Source organism: Gopherus flavomarginatus, chromosome 19 (assembly GCF_025201925.1).
Source record: "Gopherus flavomarginatus isolate rGopFla2 chromosome 19, rGopFla2.mat.asm, whole genome shotgun sequence".
Taxonomy (NCBI): Eukaryota; Metazoa; Chordata; order Testudines; family Testudinidae; genus Gopherus; species Gopherus flavomarginatus.
In genome coordinates, this window is record NC_066635.1 from 23146321 (window position 1) to 23162095 (window position 15775).

General features: G+C 51.4%; 1 protein-coding gene across 7 annotated transcripts in view; it reads left to right on the top strand.

The window, feature by feature from the left end:
* SSH2 (slingshot protein phosphatase 2) overlaps window positions 1–15775 on the top strand; it is a 146668-nt gene that overhangs the window by 117212 nt on the left and 13681 nt on the right. For 6 of the 7 annotated variants that reach the window (XM_050929627.1, XM_050929628.1, XM_050929630.1 and 3 more), the window contains 8 exons: window positions 3068–3189; window positions 5700–5768; window positions 6514–6579; window positions 7214–7408; window positions 9180–9273; window positions 9445–9573; window positions 11472–11518; window positions 13079–13225. In XM_050929627.1, coding sequence (XP_050785584.1) covers window positions 3068–3189; window positions 5700–5768; window positions 6514–6579; window positions 7214–7408; window positions 9180–9273; window positions 9445–9573; window positions 11472–11518; window positions 13079–13225 — 869 coding nt within the window. Of the gene's footprint in view, window positions 1–3067; window positions 3190–5699; window positions 5769–6513; window positions 6580–7213; window positions 7409–7624; window positions 7802–9179; window positions 9274–9444; window positions 9574–11471; window positions 11519–13078; window positions 13226–15775 lie in introns of those variants that run through there. The other variant, XM_050929633.1, reaches the window with a different exon arrangement.

Here is a 15775-nt window from a genome sequence, read left to right on the forward strand (position 1 = left end):
GAGTGCTTTGCAATCGCATGTGTAATAACACAGCCCAGACAAGCCAGAGGCCTGATACAGAATGCCATGCGCATGCAGAGCACTCACATCCCAGGGGGCCCTTGGCATCTCACAGATTGGGGCCCAAAGTCAGAATGTTTGAGGCTGCGTTACTCAGCAGTATTGCTGGCTTCGCTGTGAGACCAGTTTGCCCTGTTAACGGCTGAATAAGGATTGTGTAGGCTAAGACACACAGCCTTTTGTGTGGCATTCAGTGCGGAATGCTAGTGTCTTGCACAAGGCTGAGGTCAGAAGTCCATCTGAATTGAATTGATTCCTCACAGATGAAGGGTGCACAGAGCTGCAAGAGACTCATTTAAAATAATACGTTCAGCTGAGACTTGTAGTGTAAACAGCATAAAAACCCGCTCCTCTTCTTGTGTGTTGGCAGCTGCTCTTTGGAGGGTGAGTGTCACTTTTTAGAGGACAGCGGAAGAGTCTGCGTTTGTTCTGGCTGGAGCAATTGGCAGACTTCTCAGGGACTCCAAGGGGAGCAGGGTTGGGCCCTTTAATGGACCGGTTTAAGACCAGTAGCAGGAAGGCAATGGGTTAAGTTGCACAAGAACCTTCTGGAATGCGGAAGAATGTAGAAATTGGGCAGCTGACTTTTAAACTTAAAAAATCTTGTTCTGTATCCAAACCAAATTTCCAGCTTATAAATTCTCCTGGTCCTGTTGTAGGCATTGCTGACTTCTGTGCTCTCTATGTAGGTGACAGGTAAGACCTCTGTATCGGCTTTGGACCTGCATAATGTGCTTCCATGTGGGTAGCTAAATACTGCATGAGGTCATCTGTGGTCAAAACAAGCTTGTAGCGGAGGGGAAAGCTGTGTTGTAATCACAGCATGTTGTCTATAGACAGACCCTGGTTACAGGAATGGGTGCAATAGATTTTATATTACCAGTACATAGGTAAGTTCCGTAATTTGAGAAGAGAACGTTCTCTCGCCTGGATCAGCTGGTGGTGTCCCAGTGGCTCTGCGTAACCCACCATTGCTAGGACAGCCATGTCATTTGGGTGCATAGTAATTGATGCAGCTGATTTTGTTGTGCTTCATCACTGCCATTGGTAGAGAATGAGGTCCCGGTGTGGAGGAGGAGACTGGGAATTACAGCTCCCTCACAGGCATGTTGAGACTCTACTTGGTTGCGAATTGCTTTGAGATCCTCTGGTGTCACCTGGTTTAGAAGTGCAGAGCTAATTATTGATTATTCCAGTCAATTTAGCGAAACAGATTGCCTCAGCTGCACCCCAGGTGCTCTCAGCGGGCGCACGGGTATTAAATGCTGATCCTAAAAAGTCAGTTTCTCTTAATCATTCCTATGAAAATCCTATCTCAGTGACTTGAGGTCATGTGACCTTTGATACCTGCTTGGGCAACCCTGCGCTAAAGGGTCTTACATTAAAACCACACAGCTAATTACAGCTACCTAGATTGGTTTAGTGAAGTAAATTAGATTACACTAATCCTCTGGCTGCAGACAGGCCTCTGGAGCCTGGGACAGGTCCCTGGGCGCAGGGTGGTTATTGTGCTGCTCACTGCTTGCTCGCTCTCTTGGTTTTATCCTCTGGGGTTTGTGCCCTAATGTGGGTGGAAAAATTGAACCACCAAGACCCCTGTTGTCCTTTGCTCTTTGGGGTCATTCACAGCTGTTTCCTCTGCGGTCTGGTGTCAGCTGCTAGTCCTGGAAGACGCCCCTTTGGCAGTGATCCCGTCTGGAAGGGCTGGCCTGCAGAAATGCAAACTCATGTCCCTGCTCCTCGTTGGAGCAAGGAATGAGAAGGCAAATCAGGCTGGCATGACTGCTCCTGAGCAGAGTGGGGGGAGGGCACCTCTCCCACCATACAGTGTCTTCCAGTCTGCCAGCACCCCTTGTTGTGGTGCTAGTCTGCTGTAGTGTTGGATGGGTCTGGTCTAGTGGTGGCTAAAATGCCAGTCCCTCCTCTGTGCCAGCTGTTGCTGCTGCTACAACCCTGGGAGGCTTCCCTGATGCTGCTTAGGTAGACAAGGCTCTTCTCATCCTCATTGGCTGCCCACGGCTCATGAAAAGTTCAGGAAGCCGTGTAACAATGTGAATGTAAACACTCGACTAGGGGCTAGATTAGACTGCCCAAAGCCAAACACGACCCAAGAGATCATCATTAAAACATCTCCTCCCTAATGGCATCCCAGTTTATCTTTAATTGGGTTTCTGTGACTAAAATAACTGCAGATGTCTTGGGACCAAACCCAAAAGCATGAAAACCAAATGGAACTGCCTACCACAGATCCATGTAGGCACACCTGGCCTAGGCAAATGCACTCTGTCTGTGTGCCATCCCCTTGGCATGCCACAGCTAATCAGCTGCTGATCTTACGAAGACTTGCTCAGGTCATTTGAATGTAGTTCCTCTTGGCTTCTTGTAAATATACCGGGCTCTGTGATGCAGCCTTCCTGGATCTTGCTGACTTGCCTCTCTTGCGGTCAGCTCTTGTTAAAAGCACGCCGGAAGGCTGCTGCCTGAGTTTCACCAGCTGTGCTTGGTTTTGCGGGGAGAATCAACTAGTCAGTTGTTTAAAGAACTACCATAATTCGGTGTGGATAGCTTCAGGGGGGGACCTATTTCTCTGAAGTGCTACGTAACTTCTGGCTGGTGCTGAGCCCCCTCTGTGCCCATCAGGTTCAGAGCGCGCAGCACCTCCTAGGACTAACTATGCCAACTTGCCCAAAGGACTGTGACGCTATCCCCAGGTACTGATGGCAGTGGTGGTTGAATGCAACCTGGCTGAGCAGGGCACATCTGCAGGCGAGTGCTTGGTGGGTGTAGGGAGCAGATCCTGGGTCGGCGAGAGCTGAGAGAACGATTCCGATTTCTCTGTTTGCTGCAATACTGTGTACCCAGTGTAGAGGCTCTGGTCTTCTGCGCTGGTGCCAAATGCCTTGCTGCTTGTTGTGCCTCACAGCGCACGGGGGGATGCTTTGTAAAGTCGCAACTCTGCGTTTAACTGCCTTGACTGCTGATCATTTTTTGTCTCCTTGACCCTTAGGCAGTAAGACTGGAAAGTACGTACCAGAACCGCACTAGATACATGGTGGTAGTGTCAACCAATGGCAGACAAGACACTGAGGAAAGCATTGTCCTAGGAATGGATTTCTCTTCCAATGACAGGTATCTAGACAGACTGCTTCAGCCTCTAGACTTGCCACTCCAGCACCATTCTCCAGCCCCCAAATTGCCTTCCAATATCTTGAAAGAGGGGTGGGAGAGCCTGGGGGCTTGATGCAGCTCTGAAACACAAACCTTAGGCTGTCGGACTTGGGACGTAGGGAAGCAGCACAGAGTTGGGAGGGACAGAGGATGTGCAGCATTTGGAAGTCCCGAAAAATAGGGTAACCAGTCTCCCATGCGGGTGTAGGAGTTTTGGAAGCAGTAAGCGGCAAGACTCAAAGCCCTGCTTTTATCCACAGCTTGTCTGATTTCCCTAGTCTATACAATAAAAAACTGTACCAATAGATGCCTTTCCCCGGGTCAGGGGGAGCAGTCAGACGTGCAGCCCCTTGCTGAGGCCTGGAGGGGGCTCGGTTGTGGTGGGGGCACAGAGGGCCCGAAGGAAATGCCAGGCGCTCTGATGGCAGAGGTTACGCATTGCATGCTCTCTCCAGCCATTTGTGTGTCAGCATGGTGTTGTGCTTTCACCGTATGTATGTAAATTGCAGTGACCTCTCCAAAGGGTCGCAAAATGTGGCAGCTAAGTTGTCCTTGCTGTCTGTGTAACCAGAAGCCATGGAGAGGTTAAAGTAGGACTCTGGGCTCTTTGTAGGGCGTGGGGTGGGGTGGGAGGAAATGCACCCTAAAGCATCACAAACCAATCTGGGTCTTAGCTAAGAGGAGAGAGAAAAGGAACCCAGGTCCTGAGCCCTCCTGTTAATTTCCTGTGAAGTTATCTTGAGAAACAGCGAGTATGCACCAACCCCAGAACATCTGAATAGAGCCGCAGTATGGGAATGAATGTTGCCAACCTTAAAGTTTTATGTGCGATGCATGTCAGAATAATTCCTCCAGGGTTGTTACACGACCATCACATGGCTGGCTGAAACCGTTTGCCTTTGAAACTGCCTTCCTGGTTGTCATTTAGATATCACAGCAGCCACTATGCTTAATTTGTAGCGGTGTTTGAGAAGCTTGGCTCAGAAGCAACTGGGTCAAAGAACTGGGGCCTGTGCGCAGCTGGTGCTGTGTGCAGCAGGGTTGAACATCAGACCCGGTGCGTGTCATGGGTGCATTAACACAATTATTACGTTCTTTCACAGAATTCTGTGACCTGGGAATTGCTCTTGAGTCTGGCATACCAGTGCTGCCCCCTGAGAAGTGAGGGCTCCCTGGCACCGAGATAAATGCTGTGCAGGCTTTTTTAGCTTTTTGCTAGTTACTTGGGTTCTAGACTGTCATGCTCTCCCTCTTCTCCCCCCGTCCCTCCAGCCCACTTGCTATTTATAACTCCATACAGACTTGTTGCTAAGGTCCCTGATAAAGGCTCGCGGAAAGTATCACTAAAAATACCCTGGCCACCTTGGGTCGCCTTTTAAAACTCACTTTTCCATGAGCTCATCTCGTTTAGTCAACAGAAATAGTTGCCTGTGGCTGTCTTCTGGGGCCGGGCATTACGGCCATTCCTGCGTGCGGGTGTGCAGTGAGTGTGCATGTCCACAGTCCATTCTGAGTCTGTTTGCCGCCCCTGAGCTCCAGTCACCCAGGTGGGTGTTAGGCAGTACACAGAGTCCAGTGCAAAGAATTGGAGAGCCGGACAATAGAATCTAACACTCCCTGAAAGCACCTGCTTTGATCACCCAGCAGTTTCCTCCTAATTTGGGTTTGCCTTTTCCCCTTGGCAGCCTGACACATACAGTTTTTTCCCCTGTTAGTTCTTCCATCACTTTATTTCTGCTTTTATCCCAGGGTTTCCCTCTCTTTCAGAGAGGACAAAGCATTTCCATGTGACCAAACATGACATGCTAGTCAAATGAGGGAAAAGACATAGCAGCTATTGGAAGAACAATGAAATTTCCTGTAAGCGTCTCTTGTGACAGCCTGAGCTTAGCCACATGGGGGCAAAGGGAAATGCGCAGATGGGGGTGGTGTGCTGCGATGCACAGCTTACCATACCTTCCTTCCCACTGCCGTCCTTCAGAGGAGTGTTAAATTACACTCCCCTGAGCTCCTAGTAGCTGTGGCTGAATGACCAAGAAAACAGAGAACCCTGGATTCCAAAGTCGTAGCTAGAAATGAGCCACGGGTGTTGGCGAACCTGAAAGAAATCAGAACAGTTCCTTTTGTTCAAGTGTAAAAACCTTGAGTTGAATGAAAATTGGGTGACCCGGCCTCTGCCCTCTTGCATAGAGCCTGCTGCTCTGAATTCACTTCAGGATCCACCCTGGAAATACACTAACGTTACAAGCTTGCTGCAGGGGGACGAGCGTACCCCAGCTGTGGGTAACAGCCCATATCAAACACTGCTTGCACTTCCAAGGACACCTGTAGAGAACAAGACACAGGTTAGAGAGGGGTCTGGTCAGTATTTCAGATCAATACAAATGAGTTTGCAAGCACTGCTGTACAATTTTCAGAGTAGCTGGGGGAAGCGGATGGCACAGCGGCTGACCTTCTGTTTCTTATTACAGTAGCACTTGCACAATGGGCTTGGTACTGCCGCTGTGGAGCGACACCCTTATTCACTTGGATGGGGACGGGTAAGTGTCTGGGAAGCAGAGGGCTTCCATGTTCTGTTCGTTACACTGCTCACAGAGGAGACTGTGTGGAATCGCATTCAAATTATTGTCAATATGGGCAGTTTAGGCCGCCCTCAAATCACAGTAGTCGTGGGAGACGGCAACCAATTGCTTTGCAGTTAGGCAGCAGCTTATGCATGTGTGCGCATGAGCTGCTGTTAAGAAGGTTTCACTCTGTATGTGGGGAGGTGCCGGGGGTGAAAGCCACTGAAAAGGGATCCTATCAGGTGTTGCTGTGGAGCACCTGTAGGGACAACCGTCTTGTGCTAACATTAATACAAGTGTGATGTCTTCATTGCCCCATGTCCTCCTCTATTGTAAACTGCTCTCAGTGCCCAGAGAGTGACCTTTGCTGCTTTGGTTGCCTCGCTCAGCTGTACTGTGTCGTTCCCATTTCTGGCTTTGAACTTGAGTGTAGCCTGGGTAAACTGCTCACCTGGGCACTGCTGCTTCCGTGGCTGACCAGCGCCTTTATTTCCGCCAGTCTCCTGGCTTCATCGCTGAACAGCAGCCGCTAAAAATGAGCCTGCCCAGAGCTGTACCATGCTATCCGCATCAGTCCTCTAGCGCAAACTGGCCAAACCAGTCCGTGCCTTGGATTAGCCCTTTGCTGGCCTGGCTGGTTACAAGTTAATGGTTGTTAGCTGAAAACAGACTCCGTGGTAAGTGTCTCATTCTTAATGGGTCCATTTTTTTCTTTCACCAGTGGGTTCAGCGTCTCAACAGACAACAGGGTCCATGTGTTCAAGCCAGTGTCCGTTCAAGCAATGTGGTAAGGACTCCCTGTGAGCTGTCCCAATGCTCCTTTGTCCACGGCATTTTAGACACTTCTGCTTTCACAAAGCAGATGCTGCTGTGTGTCACTCACGTCTTGAGACCCAGGCACATGGGCTCAGTGCCTTGCTCAGACACACAGGAAGCGGTGCTCTTCGGGTACAGGAACTGGTGGTGAACAGTGCAGAGTCTGTAACAGCAATGTGATCATTTCTTCAGCTCCAGGGGGCATGTACCCTCGCACGTGTGCAGTGAGTGGCGTGACAGGCAGGGCTGAGGGGCTCTCTGAAGGCCGGTGCAAGGTTTCAGAATGATTCCCGTGACGTGTTGCGAAGGGCACTCGGAGTGAGCTGCTGTTTCGTGGGGTTCTTTGAATCAGAACCACAGACCTTTGCGGGGTGTGAGAGTCCAGAGCTGACTTTACAGTCAGGCACTGCATTAAGCAGTGATCTTTCCAGGCAGCTATAGGTGGAGGGTACCACTGCATCCTGGTTCAGACCTGGGGACTGACCGACAGAGGCAGGATGTGCTGCCCCATAGCCCAGCCAGCAGCAGTGAACAGGAATGGTGGGACTCTGGGCTTTGTTCCTCGTCACTGGGGGGAGATGCTGATGTGTGGGGGCTTCTTCTAGGTCTGCCCTGCAGAGTTTACACAAGGCCTGTGAGGTGGCCCGAAGTCACAACTACTACCCAGGGAGCCTCTTCCTCACCTGGGTCAGTTACTATGAGAGCCACATCGACTCCGACCAGTCTTCAGTCAACGAATGGAACGCCATGCAGGACGTGCAGTCGCACCGGCCCGACTCCCCCGCCCTCTTCACGGACGTGTAAGTCAGCCTGTCTCTGCTGGGCAGAGAGGCTGTGCGTGTGCAGTACCACACCTCCGCAGGAGGAGACACTGCCCCATGGGATCGGGCTTAGTGCCTTGTCAGCAGGAAGCATTGCAAGTTCATAGGTGGATCCTGGATTAAATAAACATCAAGGCTGGAAGATTAGCTAATGGAGACCCCATCGTGTCCTTTTCTGTGCTGATTCTCAGCATTTCCCCTGCACTTCCAGAGCTTCGTACAGCCCTCAGTCTGGGCAACACTATCCCCTTTGACAGATGGGGAAGGCAAAGTGACTTGCTCAAGGCCTCAGAGGGAGTCGGTGGCAGAGCTGGCAGTAGAACCCAGGAGCTTGTCTCCTACTTCTGTGCCTGGACCACCAGACCAGCTCAGGTGCTTACATGGGCATGTTACTGGTTTATAATAAACTGGGTTTTTACTTTGTTCTTGCTGCATGGCCCAGAGGCTTTCAGGCCTCTTAGCTGGGAAGCCTCAAGCAGCTGATCCAGTCGGTGTGCCTAAGGACTAAATGTAGGGTAGGGACCAGGGCTTTTATCCCCTGGAGGAACGGGGTGGGAAGGTGCATGATGCTTAGATGCTGGCTGGTGGCACGCGTCAGGACAGCGACTGAGATGGCCATGCTGGTAGTGGGGGCAGGTTTCTAAGCTGCCCGCTTATGAATTGCTCCCAACCAGCTGTCAGTAATTGTGTAGCCTCTCCTTGCAGCACAGGGAGCAATGGCATTACCTCGAGAGCGCCTTCCAGCTATAGTCCCCACACTCCCTCAAGGATAATGGAGGATGCACCTTTTTGCCATCACAGGCTGCTTGCCCACTGTGTTCCTTCCCATAGATTTCGTTACAGCACGCAGGGCTCAGGTTGTCTTAGCAGAGCAGTGAGTGAGTAATCGTATGGGGCATTTCAGCTGCCAACGAGTCTTCATACCTGATTGTCTTTAACGTACAGGGAAGTGAACTTCAAGCCTCTGGCAGGCTGCCAGCTTAATAGTTTGCCGTGATTTGTTCATGTTTAAAAACCCCACCCTTTCCCCACTGAAAAATCTGACGGTGGGCCTATGGAGTCCCAGGCAGGGCTCTGTGATTAAAAGCACCAGTATTTTTGTAATTCTCTTACTCATAAACCACCAGCTGGAGAGGAATTCTAGTTGTTCATAAAGCAGAAGCCTCTGTGCATTTGCCGTCTTGGCAGCGTTACAGACAGCTAGAATAGGTGTGAGATGTTACCGCTGGGCCCCATCTCTAGATGATGGGTGAGCCAGCTCAGAGCACCGGAGCTATAGTACAAGTGCCACCATCCTGGTTGATTAGTAAAGCTATTTTTGCAACCAGCGATAAGGCGACAGGCAGCAGAGGCTGGTGGAATGCACGCAGGCTTAGCTGCACTCTGTCTCCATGTAAGGAGGTGTGGAGCTGTTACCTTTCCAAGAAAGGTAAGGGAGAAGCTGAGAGGCTAGTAGGGGGGTAATACACTGCCTGAAGCCACTGGAACAGCAAAATACTGGAGAGGTTTTTATGGAGCCCCATTAAAGTACTGGATCCATCCAGTGGCATTTCTGTTCCATATAAAGCACAGCTGTGAACCTGATCTGGGTTTAAGGGGATCCAGAGGTAAAGCGTTAGATTCCTCCCAGGTGGGGATCAGCAGTGTCCCGCTCTGGGTGCATCTGCATAGCATCATTAACCAGTTAAAAACCACTGTGAATCAACTCTACCCAACCTAGCAGTAAGTGGCTGTTGCTTCCTTCTCCTAGCCCCACGGAGCGTGAGCGCACAGAGCGGTTAATTAAAACCAAGTTAAGAGAGATCATGATGCAGAAAGACTTAGAGAACATCACGTCCAAAGAGGTGAGTGGGGAGCCGGGTGTCGCCCATGCTGGGACTAGCGGGCGGGAGAATGCTGCGGGTGAGGAGGGTGGCTAGCGGGAGCACAGAGAGCACTGCACAACGTGAGCATTGTCCCTTTATTCACCTGGGGAAACGGGAAAAGAATTCACCCAGTGTTCTCCTCCTCCTCAGATCCGCACGGAGCTGGAGATGCAGATGGTGTGCAACCTGCGGGAGTTCAAGGAGTTCATTGACAATGAAATGATCGTGATTCTTGGGCAGATGGACAGTCCCACGCAGATATTTGACCATGTCTTTCTGGTAAGCCCTTAAGGCCATGGCCCTGCAAGGTAGAATCCCTTGGTAATCACCTGATCGCTGTGTGACTGAGAACAGGCCTCTCAATGCAAATAACACCTCTTACCTCAAGTGGGCAGATCTCTGTGTGAAGTAACATTCCCATCAGTGGAACAGTAGCTGCTCCGAGAGCTCATGCATTCAAGTGATGATGCGTAAGGCGAGGTACTGTTGGCTGAGGGCCGGCTGGCGGCTTGGGCGGACTGATCCCAATGTGATCAATCCAGCCTTGCTGCAGCTCCATTCCACAGCTTCCAGGTGAGGGACGCGACTCTTAGCTCTGTATTTCCGCGCTCAAACCTGAGTTTGCGCCCTGTTTCTACTGGCATGTAACAGTCAAATCCTTAGTCCGTCTCTTCCCATACCAGAGGCTGTGTTGAGGTCACCGGGGTGTACCTCTCCTTGGGAGGACACAGCAGTGACAAGGAAAACGAACTGGAACCCAGGCAGGGAAGGGTTGTATAAGTCACAGGTGGAATTACACTTCCTGTAACAGTAGAGATGTTTTGAACTCATTTCTCAGCTGGGAGCAGAGGAGCCTAACAAAGAACACTGCAGATTATCCACTTAAGGCCACGTAAACATTTTGCCTTTAATGTTGTGCTTACTTAACTGCCTTTCATAGCTGCCAGGGCCTGTCTACTTCCCACACCTCCGAGGCCGAGTCAGCTCTCCCCTTGACTTCCCAGCCCCAAGGGATTGACCCTGGCTTTGTTGGCTTAACCTGAGGTCTGCTTCTCGGTGGAGCCACACCTCCTTGAACTAGCCAATCCGTCCCAAGCGAGGAGGCCACGTCTCTCCCTTTCTTGTGAAGATAGTTCCTTCCAGCATCTCCAGAGGAGGCACAGTGCGTTTAAATGTGAGCACTCCCAAGAGATTGGATAGGTGTGGGGGAGGCAGGAACAGTGAAGCAGCGAAAGTGTCTCAGGCTAATGACTTGCTTTGCCCAGGTGGTTTCTAGTGAGAAGTTCCTACAAGCTCATCAGATTAGTCAGCAGTAATCCAGGCAGCTTTGGGGACTTGGATGCAAGCAGGCCCATGCAGGGAAGGCTCCTCGAGCAGCACCCAGCAAAGTCCATCTCTGGCTCGCGGCAGCCAGGGACAGACGCAAGGTAGAGAAGCTAGTGAGATGGCGAAGCGAAAACATGCTTCCCTGGCCTGTTTTCTATGCTCACACAGGCAGGAGGAAAAACTCATGCTGTCTTTGATGTGGGAACCCATGTAGAGAGGGGTTTCAGTGTCTTTTACACACACACTGTCGCTCTGCAGATAGCGTCTCTTCCATGGCACAGGGTCTTGTGTGGGAGGGGGTGTGTCTATATTTTTCTGAACTAGGTTTCTCAGTGGCTTGCCAGTAGGGTGACCAGATAAAATCGGGACCGTCTCGATATTTAGGTGTTTATCCCGTGTCCCAACCGATCTTTGGTTGGGACACAATTTGTCCCAATATTTCACTCAGCCTGCAGCACTTGCCTTCTTTCCTCCCCCCCCCCGGCTGGCGGTGGGACCTCCCTCCCCCCGGGTCCGGATATTTTCTTCCTCTCATCTGGTCACCCTACTTGCAGGAAACTAACTAGGGCTCTACCTGGGTCTGTCTTGCAGGGCTTCCTGTTGCTTCTGGGCGGCTCTGATTGTCAAGTGAGATAAGTGGCTGCGCTTTGAGACATGAGCACTATTTTTTTTCCCTTTTTACTGTCTGTATTTTCAACAAATCCCGGTTTATAGCACTGGATTGGCCAGCTACCTCCCTGCACAGCTCGCTGGGTCCCTGCAGCTCGCACCCGGCTGGCGGGGGCTGTCCCCCCGGCAGTGTATACCACGCTCCACTCCTGCTCATGCTCCCTTTTTTATTCTTTGCACAGGGTTCTGAGTGGAATGCCTCCAATTTGGAAGATTTACAGAACAAAGGGTAAGCAGCTTTGAGCTGTGTAGCAGGCCCCTGCATGCACGCTGCTGAGCATGGGTGGGAAGGCTTTGCCCTTACCTAAGTCACTGCACAACCAGATTTCCTGCTGCTGCTGGGTGCTAACCAAGGGCTTGCAAACCTAGCATGGTAACAATGAACTGGCAGAGTAGCACCCCAGCCCCCAAATCCCCTGTACAAAGACAGAGAAGGAAAAGGCTCCGGTAGCCCTGACCTTGACTGAAATCCCGCCGACGAGTGCAGGCAGCTGACAGTCACATAGCAACGGGTAACCGAGATCTGCGGTTCCCTCACTGAATAGACAGTGCAGCGCTGGCCGGGGGAGGGGCTTTCTTTGGGCTCCACATGCTGCTCTCCTGAGGTAGGGTGGGGTGGGATGAGACCCTGCATGCGCTGCACAGAGGCACTCCTCACAACCTGGGCAGGCAGCTGCACTGTGGCGAGAAAGCGACAAGTGTGTGTCAAAGTAGCTGTCGCTGCCTTAGAGCAGGGGCTGCAATGAGCATCTTGCAGCTCAAAGGGGTAACGTTCCCCCTCGGTTGCTGTAAGGTTTGGGGTTATGCGACCCATCTGTAGGCCACATCGATCCAGACAGAACACGCAGGGAACCCACTGGCTTTCTCGCTTGGCCAGATTGCTACAGCAATCTCTCCTCATCCTGAGCTGAGCTTTTCAATCCTCACCACCCGACACCTGCTCCTAGCCTGACAAAGGGCATTTTCCCCTGGAAACTCTGCTGCTGTGTCTGCTAAGACATGGAGGCTTGCAGACCTCTCATGAGTTTAGGGGCTTGGGGTGTCTTACATGTGAATATCATGTGCTTCCCTCAGCCATTCACTGCTCAGAACGGTCTGTGCTAGGGAGAAGAATCAAATCTGCCCCAACCACAGGCAGCACCCTTCCAGTTTCTCTGGGTTCTGGGCAGCTGCAGAATATGGGACGGTCCAATCTATGCAACCATCAGGAGTTGCCTCGTTGTGGCCTTAATTCTGAGGCTAGTCTGCTGTCTTGGATTGAAGTGAAGGGCCTGGTGCGAATCCCAGAATGAAGGCAGCTACTCCTGCTTGGACCCAGGAGAGAGGCGTGTTAGGAGGGTTGTTGAGAGCACGGATCTTCAGGCTAATGCCCTTACAGCCTGGTCTCCTCCTGACGCTGATGGTAACTAGCGCAGTAGGATGGGAGATTGGAAAGGAGATTGTGCGTCTCCCAGCTGGCAGGAAGAGATGAAGCTGTATGGTAGCATGTGCTGGCCCTTCTGTGCGGTACAGAGCAGGCTGAATGGACAGGCTGGCCAGCCCTGGTCTGGTTTCCAGTCACAGCAGACTGGAGCCCCTTCCACAGAGACTAGGTTAGAGATCCCCAGCAAACCCATTGCCTGGCCCCGCAATCAGTCCCTTCCTCCCTGCATTGCCATCTGACTCCCAGCTCGGCTTGCTCTGTCTTGTAACTCTGACTGGTTGGCTCTAAACAAATTCAAAACAAGGCAAAGCCATTTCCTTGCAGAGACGGTCTGTCCAATCTTATCTGCCCTCTGCTTCCACACAGGGTGCGGTACATTCTGAATGTGACTCGAGAAATAGATAACTTCTTCCCAGGCATCTTCGAGTACCATAACATCCGGGTGTACGACGAGGAGGCCACAGATCTGCTGGCGTATTGGAACGACACTTACAAATTCATCTCCAAAGCCAAGTAAGTCTGCACTTAAAGAGCGAGCGCAATACAGCAAGCTCCTAGTAATGCAATGTTTCCTTCTGGCCCTTCACTCTTTCCAGCTCCCCTTTGTCCTGTGTTAGGATCAGGGCATTTGCATTCTCAGTTCCTGCTGTTGCTGTGTGCAGTGGGCTTTTCTGTCTGTCTGAATTACAAAAAAGCGTATGGTAGTAAGAGGGAAATCGCTGCTATGCAGTCGTCCGCTCGGCTGCCCTGCATTTGTAGTGCTTTAGGGAGCTTCCGGGATTTCAGAAACTCGGAACCACCTGAGGTGTTAAACTTCTGTAAAATGTCAGGGGACATAGCACCATGCAAATGCAGCTGTTACTGCCCAAATGGAATGGGGTTACTTGTTACACAGCCTCCCCGCTGGCGGGTTTATATTATGAGAGCATCGAGGAGCCCAAACACTCCATTATGCCCGCGCCGGGCAGACAGGTAACACAGAAGCTGGTCGCACCTGGAGAGAGTTCCTATTCCCTTGTGGACACGTGGGCGAAACAGGTGTGCCGAGTTGGGAGGACAAGGCAACAGTAAAATTTAAGCAGAGGTCAGCAGACACCAGAACAGCATAACTGTGAACAAAATCCAAATCGTTCCCTGCGTACAAAGCAGGCAGACACTGCTCTGAATAAAACCCTCATCCGTTAGCACTAAGATGCTTGCTAGGCCTCCTAGCTGAACAGCCACTTCCGGTCTGGTAGCTGGAGGCCATTGGGTTGCCAACACATGTCCTGCTTCTCTGGGTTGTCTATAATAAGTCCAGCAGCCATATGTTTCAAGAAGATGCTGGTCACAGAAGCGATGGCATGCATTGCCGGCAAGGCTGGGATGGATTTCCAAGCAAGGGACTGCCTCTAGCCCTCTCGTGTGCGAGGTTTGCATCTGTCTCCTGCCCGTGCCCTAGAGCTGATGACCCGATTGACAATGGCTGCTTCTCCAACAAATCATTAAGCCTCTCAGATTTACACTAGCACTATTTATAGATACATGTCTAAAGCACATCGAGCTCCTTGGTGCAACGAACTTCGTCCTTGTCAGAAATATTCTCCTCTCTGGAGGTACATTTTGTTCCCCACCCTGAATTCACCTGACGTTTTAAAGCTAGAAGTTTGTGAGGCAAGTTAGTTCCAGGTTGGGGCAGTTAAAGGCCGTTCGGCGCTTGTGTGCCTGTCCCACCTTGCCTTCCCTCCCACCCACCCCCGGCTTTTCTAGAATCACCATTGGGGGCAGGTGCAGGGGGAGTTCTGACTTTGCAAGTTTTTGCGTAAAGCATCTTGGGCCAAGTCTTCGCTGCAAAAGAGGTGTGGGGTTTTTGTACCTCCAGATCTCTAGGATCTTGGATGGAGATAGCCATCTGTAAAAACACTCCTCTCTTTGCAGTGAGACTGCAGCCCTAGTGACAGACTCCCTTGATGCAGAGGCCTGTCAGTAACTAACAAATACCTTTTTATCATGCGGATGCAAAGAACAGGGGGGCAGGTCTGAACTCAAAGCTGTGCAGCTGAAGTCCTTGCTGGACAAGGCAAATTACAGCCCGTGCTCCTTCATTTGCCACTTACACTTTGCTGAAGTAAAACCCCTGCATTGTTGGCGATGGAGCAAACCCTTCTCAAGCCAAACCAAACTCCTCACGACCAGCTCTGTACCAAGACTGCTCTGTGTGATGGACGAGAGCCAGGGGTGAAAAACGACTTCATACAGTGAGTCCTGAGCTGCTTGGTACATAGAAGCCTGTTGTGAGAGAGATTGCAACCCCATGCAGTATCTTGGGGGACCCTTTTATTCAATTTGTGAATGTTTTATGCATGATGATCGTCTGCTCCAGGGGAGGGTTACCACGCCTCTCCCAGGAGCTAAGAACAGTGGGGGTGATGAAGGCTCATTGCTGAGACTGTGAACACCTCCAGAGACGTACCACCTCAGGAGGTTTGCATAGACTGGTGTAACCTGGGTCTTTCAGAGGCCAACAGACAGGGGCTTTTGATACAAAAAGGCTGAGTTGGAACAGGCTCATGGGCTTTGGACTTGATCTTTGTCCACTACCACTGAACGGCTGGAAAGATTTACTAGGGCAGCGTCTCTCAAGTGCACCCAGCTGTTCCTTCTGGCTGTCTTGGTGTTTGCTGGCATCACTGTCGGGATCAGCAGCCTGCACCATGCAGCCTCCTGGGGGCTCCAGGCAGTCCCTCCGCAGACACACGGGGCCAGTGTGTGTGCTCGGCTGGCTTCAGGCCCTGGGCTCCAGGTCTGGCCTTCAGCCCATGGCAGCGGGACTCCGGTTTGCAAAAGTTTTCAGAGCAGCCACCAGCAACGGTTGGTTGGCCCCACACTCTGAGGCCATCCAAAAAATGGTTCTGAGAACCCCTGTTCTAGGGCCCCCAAGGCTGATGAGCAGCTCCTGATCTATTTTGTGTGTTCTCTAGGACGCTTTTCCCTTAGAGTGAAAGTGCTTAGAAGGAGCTGTGTGGTAACTTGGAGCTCTCCCCTCCAATGTCTGCCTCTCCTGAGCTTTTCAGAGGAGGCTTT